An 11,073-nucleotide genomic window follows, 5' to 3' on the forward strand; every position below is an offset into this window, starting at 1 on the left:
GAAGACGGCCAAATGGGAGGACGTGGAGATGCGGCTGCCAAAAGGCAACGGGGGCTACACGGCCATGGAGGTGTTTGAAGATGTGAAAGGCTGCACAGCGTACACGTACGATGATCTGATTTTAATGCCATCTCATATCGACTTCGGTGTAAACGAGGTAATTTTAGAGAGTAAATTCACGCGCAATATTGCTTTGAAGACCCCAATGGCGTCGTCGCCCATGGACACCGTGACCGAGGACAAAATGGCCATCATGATGGCCTTACACGGCGGCATTGGTGTGGTCCATTACAACTGCACAATCAGCGAGCAGGCAGAGATGGTCAATAAGGTTAAGAAGTATAAGAATGGTTTCATCCACGATCCCATTGTTCTGGGCCCTGACAACACGGTAGCTGATGTCGAGCGAATTACAGCTGCGAAAGGATTCGCAGGATTTCCGATAACGGAAAATGGAAAATTGGGAGGGCGCCTGGTAGGGATGATTGCCCGCCGGGACGTTGACTTCGTGGATGATAAGGATACCAAGCTCTCCAAGCTTATGGTCACGGATGTGGTGACGGCTAAGGATGGCGTTACTTTGGAGCAGGCGAATGCCATCATCCGCACCTCGAAGAAAGGGAAATTACCTATTGTGAATGATGCCGGCGAATTAGTGTCGCTCATCTCGCGAGCCGATATTAAAAAGAGTCGGGACTATCCCTTGGCCTCGAAGGATGCGAACAAGCAATTGTTGTGCGGGGCAGCAATCGGCACTCGTCCCAGCGATCGAGACCGTTTATCTGCCCTGGTGGCTGCAGGAGTCGACGTCATTATCATCGACTCATCCCAAGGCGACTCTATATTTCAGTACGAAATGATTTCACACATTAAAACCGCATTCCCCGATGTCCAAGTTGTTGCTGGAAACGTTGTAACAGCTCAACAAGCGTTTAACCTCATAAAGGCAGGCGCGGACGGTCTGCGTGTGGGAATGGGATCTGGCTCGATCTGTACTACTCAGGAGGTATGCGCAGCCGGGCGCGCGGCTTGCTCTGCCATTTATCACACCAGCCGACTGGCCGGAATGTTTGGCGTTCCTGTAATCGCAGACGGGGGCATTGGGAGCACGGGTCACATAGTGAAAGCATTCTCTGTGGGAGCGTCTTGTGTCATGATGGGTTCGTTGCTTGCAGGAACTGAGGAGGCTCCGGGCGAATATTTCTATCAGGATGGCGTCCGCTTGAAGCGATACCGCGGCATGGGGTCTGTTGAGGCAATGGCTAAGGGCTCGGAAAAGCGCTACTTTGCCTCTAATGCTGTTGTCAAGGTAGCCCAGGGTGTAAGTGGTGCCGTCACGGACCGTGGCTCCATGGGACGTTACATCCCCTACCTTACAACGGGCGTGCGCCATGGACTTCAGGATCTGGGTACCATCTCACTGGCCGACCTTCACAAGCGACGGGAGTCAGGTTTGCTGCGCTTTGAGGTGAGGTCTCCAGCCGCGCAGCGCGAGGGTGGAGTGCATGGCTTACACATGCATGAACGGAAGCTCTTCTCCTAGGTTGTCACGAATTGCGAGGGGAAGAAAATGGCAGTTACGAGGGCAAGGGTTAAAAACAATATGTGCTCGTACTGGGGAGCTACCATAACTTCCTGTACAGCACCACTGAAATCTTTGAACTTTTCTCGTTTTCTCCGTGAGAGGACTTTGATACATGGGGAAAAACAAAATTTCATCCGAGAAGAGCAAGAACGGGGAAACGCGAAAATTCAAAGATGTGGCCCAGGTTCAATTTACGCGGCTTCATCAAGATCTTTGGATTTGTCGTGAATATTTCGAGGCGAAGTGGGGGCCTAAGGTTTCCAAGAAAGGGAAAACATTTCTGATCTCTGCCTTGTTTTGAAAAGTTCATCATAGAGAAGAGGATAAATCGAATTTTCATGGTACACAGGGCGGTCGAAGAGACACGTAACCTACTCTGTGCTAGCTCGTTTTTGATTACCTTCAATAATCTCGAGGCAAGACCCTTCCATCAGTGAGAAAACAACTCAGAACTATCATATCATAAACGAAGGGCAGTCGCCAATCATTCTTCTATGTCCCTTTTCCACGCACGCGTATCACTTTTGCATTGATACCTGTTGCTTCACCGCCATAATGGGCCGCTTCGGATTCCCGGACGTCCCGAACCTGGCCTTTTCGCTTGATCACAGCCTTACGGTAGGCCTCTCGCTTCTTCACACGAGGATTGCGATTCAGTTTACTCTTGTAGGCCGTGAGCCCGCGATTTTTAAGCATTTGATGATTGATTCCGCGTTTCCCACCCTCTCCCATCGCACCGACCGTCAGCCCATCCTCTACTGCCCCATATTGAGGCTCAACTGCGTATAGAGCCGCCTTCTCAGCTTTGCGCTTGCTTTTGGAAGTTGCCACGGTCTTGTACAGAGGATGCTCCGGAGGTAAACACGACGCGGTGACTTGCTCGTCTGCATCGCCATGATGCACCTGTATTGCTTTTTGTCTGGCATTGGTGGGAATTTTCGCCGAGTTGATCATGTCGCCTCTCTCTTCATCAATCGACGCCGTTGCCCGGCGCACCCTACGGACGCATTCATTGCGGTGAGGCAAATCAATATCTCCATGAAGATCATTATTACGTTGGCGTTTCGTCATCTGCTCCTTTTGAGCTATAGAATTCACCGCCTTTTGAAGTGCATTCATGTCTTTCTTATCCCGCAATTGTCTCATTTGTTTGACTTCCCTGTCGTTACTATTTGATGCTGAGTACGATGCTTTGCTTTGAGCACCGTTTTGAAGAGCGTTCAGAGAAGCATGTAGTTCATGGAAGTCACCGATATCAGCAATAGTCTCTAGCCGCGTCGCTTGCTCATTCGCCAATCTCCGCGCCTTCTTGTCCCTCCGGGAAGTTACTAGGCGGGTAAAGCGCTCCTCCTCGAAAATTCGCCGCTCCTCCTCTGCGTAATCTGCTCTCTGTTGAACAGAGTTTTCCAGCGATTTATGCTCTGCTACCAATTCGGGCTTGTCTCTGTATTGCTCAGTCAGGGTCTGAAGCAGCTCTGACCGACGCAGTTTTTCAAGTCTCTTGCGTGCCAAAGCCTCATTTTTACTCTCACGTCCACCATCAGCCCCCGTTTTTTCCCCATACGGTACAGCAGCAAGACGAGGAGGGCGATACAAGACCTCCCTGTGGCCATTTCCCTCTGTATTGTCAAGATCCTTCCCGTTTCCATCCTCCACTCGGTCCTGACCACGTTTTCCTACCAACAGGTCTGGGTTTGGCCGAAAGGAGAGAGGGTCATCGTGTATTCTAGAGGATCCGTCGACAGAAGCGACCTTCGTAAGCCGGTCAAGATGGTATTTGAGCTTTGCATCAAGGGGCCTCATCTTTTCCAGCGCGACACGAAGCTCTACGAGCTGTGCAATGACAGGATGATCTTTCACAGCACGGCCTTCAGCTTTCAGGAGAAGATAATAGGTCAAATTCAAACAATAATTCAGAAGCAACTGCTGCTTCACTTCTAAATAGGCCACACCCTCTTCATTCAGGCGCACTGCACAAGCTCCCTGTACATATTTTTCGACGTATGATTGCATACGCGTATAAATGTCAATCTCATGATATCCAAAAACACTAAAGGACACAAAAGACATATGAGGCAACCAAATGCTTCAGGACACCAGGCATTCCAACATATCATCTAATCCATACCAAAACATGAAAAGATATTAAAATGTGTTTGGACACAAAGTGCTCGTTCGACAGAGACGAGCCGCTCTACATTTCTTGTGCATCCTTTGAACCGACACGCTCAAGCCACTTCCACCTCTTTTTCAAAGACTAGGACAAGGCAAACGGAGAAGGATTTAAAAGATATGGATAGGCAGCCACAAGAGGACGTAGGACAGTACACAGCTGTAAATTCATTTCGCAACGAATTTGCCCTCAGCAGGTCACTTAAGTTAGAGCTTTATGCCTCTTAACGGGTCCAATTGTTACAATGTCCTCCACCCAAACTAATGCCGATTATTGAAATCAACTGTTACTTACATCTCGCGCCATCTCTGCCAATGGCTCCACGCGATCCTGTAGCTCGCTCAGCTTGTCCTTGAAATCCTCTAGCAACGTCAATAGTTCTGGCGAGCTAGTTGAAAGCATTCGCAGCTTTCCAGCTGTGCTTGTGGTCAACAAACCCTGTTCAAGCTGAGCCATCTCCATCTCGGTTTGATCCATCATGGACTCTTGCCACGAGCTCAGCCCACTAGTAATCGACTGCGTGTTTGGCTTTGTTATACTATGCATCCCGATCTCAGGACGCATGAATTTATTTTTTTGAACCAGGATATTTTTATCTGTATTCCAGCCATCTAGATAATCATTCTCCTCCACCTCATCATAACGCGCCTGCTCCACCTCGCGCGCTGCAACTTCCTCTTCTTCTGCCTCTTCGAAATCCTGCCCTATTTCCAAATCTACAGCATCCGCACTGTAGTACTGATTTTTATGCTTTCCCCATCGCCGCACGTCCTGGAGCTCTGCTTCCTGGTCATCTCTGTCCTCATCGCCACTCCCACCCTCTTCCTCTTCCTCCTCTTCCTCCTCTTCCTCCCCCTCCTCCTCCTCCTCGTCGTCGTCTTCTTCTTCCTCATCCATTGCCTCCTTCTCCCTCTCTGTTCCTCCATAGAGGTCTTTTCCGCTGTTGGAGTCGGTATCTACATCTAAATCGAAGACATTTTCTTCGTCCGGGTCGCTTGATTCCTGACTTTCGTCACCTCGAGCGAGCGATATGAAATTACCTTTTGTAGCTGAACCGTGGCGCCCTCTATCATGCTGCCACATGGTCCAATTGCTGACTGTTATTGTGTTGATAGTATGCAAGATTGAATTCGTATGAGTTGGCTTGAAACAATAACACCATTTATTGGGACTGGTAACACAAAATTTCATTCCCAGCCGACGAAAGAGCAAACAGATGTTTTCGAGGAAATTAAAATGTAATCAAGAATTTCATGGATTGATTTCCATCAAACCTTGGAGACAATACTGACGAGCTTTTACCGGGATTGTCTATTTTAGCCCCAAGCTTCTCAGAGAGACGCGGCGCAAGGTACTAGGTTAGGTTGGTCAATCCACGACGTGCGACCGACCTCACGGCTAATCAAAGAGGATATTATTTCCAAAACCATACACCTCTTTGTAAATAACGCTTGATTACATTGACTAGCATAGTCAGAATTCTCTCTACTCGGCTCAAGTACAAAACAACGAGAGGCAAGGAAACAATATCATCAGATGAGTCCCCAAAATGCAGGGTTCTGCCGCACCACGCAACGCCCGGAATGGTAGTCTATAGGTAGCTCTTTTTCATTGATACTACGACCAGACGCAGATATAAACGTGAAATAAATATATATTAAAATGCGCATGGTGCCTGGTAGACAGGGAGCAACCATGCACCATGTACCACACGCAGCTACGTTGTAAAGCACGGAACAAGGGAAAAAATATCTTTGCGCGAACATGCGCGACACGACGCCTGCAGCCGTCGCCCGACTTTTAGTTTTGTGTCCACATGTTTCCCCCACTCACTCAACAATGAAAATTCATTCAAAGTTGTGGAAATATTGTGGTTATTTATCTTGGCTTTCTACAGCTATGAATTTGACTCGTTACACATTCTTCATAAGCGATATGATGCATGCTGCGACGAAGTTGTTGGGTGGCAGGAAGCAAGGTGCGACGTTGCCTCAAGTTACGTGGAGGAAAAGGAATGTGAGAGTGTGACTCCATTCAAAGATGCCGATGGAGACATAGATACCATGTACTTGTCAAAATAGCAGAATCAGGCGTTTTTAAGAGTGCTCAGGGTACATCTTTGCATAGTGACGCTGACGCCAGGACTTACGGGAATCGTTCTTGGTTTTCTTAATAGACTTGAAATAGAAGGTCGCTTTAATCGCTCTATGCGAGAAAATATCCTTATATAACTGCGTTATGGCTTGTATTCACGCATGTAACTTTGCATCGATAGTAATTTATTGCCGTCTGCGTTCTAAGTCTGCAGGCAAGCATTATCATCAAAAATGCAAACGGTGAACGAATAATAGGGATGAGAAAATGTGGGGAAGATAAAAAGTATGGACTTTGAAGTTTCATGCTACTTCCACTGGCCTCTTTAAGAAAGCTCTTTTTCGTGAAAAACTCAATGTACCTCTTGGGGGCTGAGGCCCACGACTCCAGAAAATTGAACCTAAGACTCTCACGGACTTGCAAAAAGGATTTGTGTGCTCGAGACATGACTTGAGAACAGAATGTAATTACTTTTACGAGATGACCTCTTTCGACCTACCTTACAAGTCCAAAAAAGAGGTTATCCGACAACTGCTCGATAACCAAGAAAAGCACGCTCTACTGTCCTCGCAGACATTGGCTTATGAGTACTGCCAATCCGTACTAGAAGTGCACTATTACATTTACTCATATCAAAATTTTGCCGCTTGATGCTCTTTCAACCCTCTTTGAGCCTAACGACATAAACTCGATTATAAGTCAATCGAAGTGTTCGAGGGAAATTAGGAAGCCAATCAATGTGTTATTTTTTGGGGGGGAGCCTCAATAAGGATTGCATCCCAATGTCTGATTGAGTCGAATGCTTATAGTTGGAAGAATATTTGACATGTCTGCGTAGAATGTGGAGATCTATAAACCACTTTACAAATTTCCGGTCCTCTTTCAGTCGAAAAATCATTGAATGTGAACTCGGGCGATTTTTACATTGGCTAAATAAAGGATGCTTATAGCGCTTCATGTCATTGGAATACAAATCATTTTAAGTCACAAAAAATGAAGGCATAAACCAACTCATGAAGTTTGCACAGGCCTGCGAGAATGAGTATACGTCGAACAAATAATAGTGAGTTATGTCGCATCGCATTAAAACTTAGTGTTAACTATTTTCTTTAAAAGAAGTGATAAGTATAGTACACAGATTGATTCCCATCATTGACTATCCTTTTAAGTATCGGTTTTCAGTTTTACTCGTGTTTACCCATCAACCTATTTGAGAGCTTGATAGTGAAATGAAAAAGAATATGTATTATATGAGTCTATTGTTCCTCATCTCATCGCCCTTGATAGAGCAAATGTCATGCCATATCCGAAAAACATCCCAACATCTCGTTCGGATCGATGATATTTCGTTAACCTCTAACATTTGCCCATAGTAAGATTCATCATACTTATGGGATAAAACCTGCTGATGTTTGCTAAGAAGTACAAGTCTTAAGTTGTCCTCCCTAACCTCTTTAAAATAACGAAATATAAGTAAAGCCGATCATAAGTCTTCTTTGCGGGGTCAAGTACAAGCAAGACTTATTCTTCAAAGTAAGATTCTACCTCTTTTAAGTTATTTGTTCTACAAGGAGACTCATCGCTGTCGAAATGCGGTAGAAGCTTATGAGAAGAGTGTAAGGTACAAACTCTTATCCTTAGAGGGCTATCTCCGAATAAAATTTCCAGCGATAAACTTGGTTCCTCCCCAGAAATTCACTGTTTCCAATTATAAAAGTTTCAAACCATGGCTTTATAAACACGCGGAAAGAATTCATTATTTATGCAATGGCCTTTTTCTTTTTAATGACATTGAGACGCGGGTAATTTATTGCGATAGTGACGTTAGGTGACTTGCAAGAGTTTGAAGATAATTAATCCCTGGTTTAACAACTGATAGTAGCTTCTCGTTTTCTTTTCTCGATCAATATCAAATACCTTTTGGCACTAAAAATGAATGAAATTTGTGACGACTGACTTCTTTGTAGTCAGTTTGAACCTGATAACTTGTAGTCATGATATTCACATTAAATAAGACAATGTGATGCGCGCTGAATCTAAACAAGGTTAATGTTGGAAATTTCACAGTTGTAGGCCATTTCTTTCATCCATTTCCAATCCATCGATATGCATTTTGCCCGCTTGATACTCTACGGGTGGTCTGTTGCCTTTTTGCAAGTACTTACTCATGTAAGGCCCTTCCAGTTCATATCCGAGCTTGCGATAATAATTTCTAGTTCCTACTCCTGCTATCACTACTATCTTCGCAGAACCATGCTCATGTTTGGCAATGCGTTCTGCCTCCTCCATAAGAAGCCTGCCGTAACCTTGGTGTTGAAATTTATTTGGATCTCTATCGTGTAAGGGAACGGCTGAGCCGTAGACATGCAGCTCCCTTACAACGGAAGAGAAATTGTTCAGGATCTCAGGACGAAATGTAACAGCGCTAGGCCTTCGGAGACGTAGCAACCCAATAAGGATGTCTTGGTGAGGATCTTCGTAGCTCAGAAAAGTTTCCCATCCGCCATTTGCCGTATAGTCGCGACGAACAAGCTCAATCTCATGTGGGCGAGCACTTTGATGAATTTGACGAATACCTACTTCGCGCGTCCGGACGTCTCGACAAGGAAGATCGAGTTCAGCCATCCGGCGCAACGCCAACTCTCTAAGATTACCATTCTCAACACCGGCAGTGACGAGAGGCATTGGGATATCCCGTTGGATACGGTAAATACGAGTCCAAGGTGGGACAAGAGATAAGATCTTTGCCATCAAATCTATGAGTTCGTCGGGAGTATAATTTTTGTATTGTCCTGTTTTCCAAAGCTCATATAAACCTGTGCCTCGGATAACAAGAGTAGGATATATTTTCAAGCCATCTGCTCGGAACAAAGGGTTCTCAAAAAATTCGCGGAAACCTAGAAGATCCCTCTCCATGCCCATGTTGGGTAGATCTGGCATCATGTGTGTCACGACCTTGAACCCGCACTCCTTTGCCAGTTGAAATGAGTTACACACGGCGTGAACAGTGTGACCTCGGTTTGTGTCTCGAGCCACGTCCTCATAAATGCTCTGAACTCCGATTTCGATGCGAGTACAGCCGTAAGATAGCATCTCGTTCAAATGTGGTTTAAGACAAAAATCTGGCCTAGTCTCGATAGTAATACCAATGCATTTACTTTCGCTATGCTCCATGTAGGCGACAGCTTCGGCCACACTGCCCGACGAATGACCAGAGAGAGCATCATGAAGATTGCGGATAAACCAGTCTTTGTAATCCTCGCTCAAGGACATGAATGTACCACCCATGACGATAAATTCTACCTTGTCAACGCTGTGACCCAAACGTTTAAGTTGATCCACCCGCCCACGCGTCTGGGCATACGGGTGATAACGCGCCCTAATGGCCCGCATACTTGTAGGCTCATAGCCAGTATAGGCTTGTGTGGAGTATTCAAAATCCGAGTCAGGTCCGCCGGGACAATATACACAGACGTTGCCAGTCATCGCAATATGAGGACAACGGTGAGGCTTGCACATGACTGCTACGACGGCGATACCAGAGGCCGTACGAACCGGCTTCGATTTAATGAAAGGCAACAACTTATCCCTGTATTCCTCAGGGACAGCAGCAATGATGTCCATCAAACGAGGCATGATTTTCAGTTTCCGCTTCCGTGCTAAATCGGCTGTTAACCTTGTCAAATTCGTAGGAACTCGGGCGTCAAACGCATGCATCAATTCCTTGACAAGCTCTGCAACGCAACTGAGGTAAGCGGGCGAAAGGCGATTCTGTGCTTGGTCTATATCCGAATGATTGGGCGGCATGATGCTGATAGGGTGTGTACAAATACTAGACGCCATGTAAAGGTGACAAAATGTGTTATCATATTATTTGTCGATTGATCTTCCACTTTCTCCGGTGTAGTACAGCCCTACATCAACAACTTCGTAGGTGCGATAAAGCGGGTATACACAGGACAAGCATCACACATATCCCTTTGACGGAAAATATTTTGTGTTTCATGGATGCCAATATCAAAACGACTGCGTACAGCACACATTGAACATGGATGAAAAACGGTAATATGAAGCATTACTACGAGCGATACATAAATATGTCAGTTGGTACAAAGAGGTGCGTATTACACGCTTGATACAAGTAGAAATCTATCTCCGTCTTCTTGACTCCCGGAGGATTCGCCCAGATTTGTCGGCTTGCTCTAACAGGATCAGAATGTCACATACAATTAAAATACTCTCATAGTTGCAACAAGTATTTGTACAACAGAGGGCTGCGAGTGGGAGCGGTGGGAGCGAGATCGCTGGGGCCGGGGGAGGAGGTTGGCTGGGGCCGGGCTCGAGTCTTGAGGGCCGGGGGAGGTTGAAGCACGCGGGATCCATTTCATTACGAACTGCTAGTAACAAACGTCCAGTCGCCCCGCCAATTATGAATGAAAGTCTCAAAAATCACAGGGACATCCTTTTTTAACATTTATGGTGCTTATCATGAAGGATTGGCAAATTCTTCTCAGCATTTTCGTCATGGCTGTGATGGCAGGACCTGCGACTGGCTTCATTTTTCGCTCCCAGCCTATCTTATTTCTCCAGACATCGCTACCGCGAAGTTCGCACTTCCCGAGTCGCAGTCAGGTGTTGAGAGCATCTCTATTGCACGAGCTGGGACAACAGTTGCCCTTTATTGTCGTGGCAGGAGATGGGACCTCGGTGGACCTGAATGCTCTGCAAGACTCGTTGCCTTCCGTCAGCATAGATGATGCTAAAGCACTTTTGGACAGTTTTTCAGACCCCGATACTCGAAGCAACATTGTCAAATCGTTGCCAAAATTGAATTTGCCGGCTAAGGTGCCCCTCCAGTTGCAGGACGCTTTGAAAGCCGCCCAAGAAGCAACTCCGGGTGCTCTCGACAGCATCAAGGGCTTCACACGGGAATTTCAAGGCACCTTAGAGAAAATAAGACAAGGCGGGTCTTTAAATCTTCCTTCGCTGTCTAGTATACCATCAGTTGATGTTGAAAGCGTACCACTCGGTGCTGAAATAAAGACTGAATTAAGCGCTTTGAAGAGTCAAGTCGGTGAAATTGTCGGCTCTAGGTTATCCGGTCTTGGGAGCGCCTTCACGGAAAAAGCGGGAGATGTGCTCATACCTTACCAACCGTTTCTTGAACAAACTAAGCGTCAACTTGGTGATAAATTCTCTGTGGTGTCGCAATTTGCAGAGC

At 46.2% G+C, this 11,073-nt stretch overlaps 1 protein-coding gene across 1 annotated transcript; it reads right to left on the reverse strand.

Moving 5' to 3' along the window:
- Positions 1 to 7,837: 7,837 nt before the first annotated feature.
- On the reverse strand, positions 7,838 to 10,095 carry NGA_2076800 (elongator complex protein 3). The gene has a single exon (XM_005856309.1). The coding sequence runs from the start codon at positions 9,693 to 9,695 to the stop codon at positions 7,914 to 7,916; it is 1,782 nt and encodes a 593-aa protein (XP_005856371.1). The 5' UTR covers positions 9,696 to 10,095; the 3' UTR covers positions 7,838 to 7,913.
- Between the last annotated feature and the right edge of the window lie 978 nt (positions 10,096 to 11,073).

The sequence above is a fragment of the Nannochloropsis gaditana genome (assembly GCF_000240725.1).
Source record: "Nannochloropsis gaditana CCMP526 unplaced genomic scaffold scaffold006, whole genome shotgun sequence".
In the NCBI taxonomy this organism is placed as follows: domain Eukaryota; class Eustigmatophyceae; order Eustigmatales; family Monodopsidaceae; genus Microchloropsis; species Microchloropsis gaditana.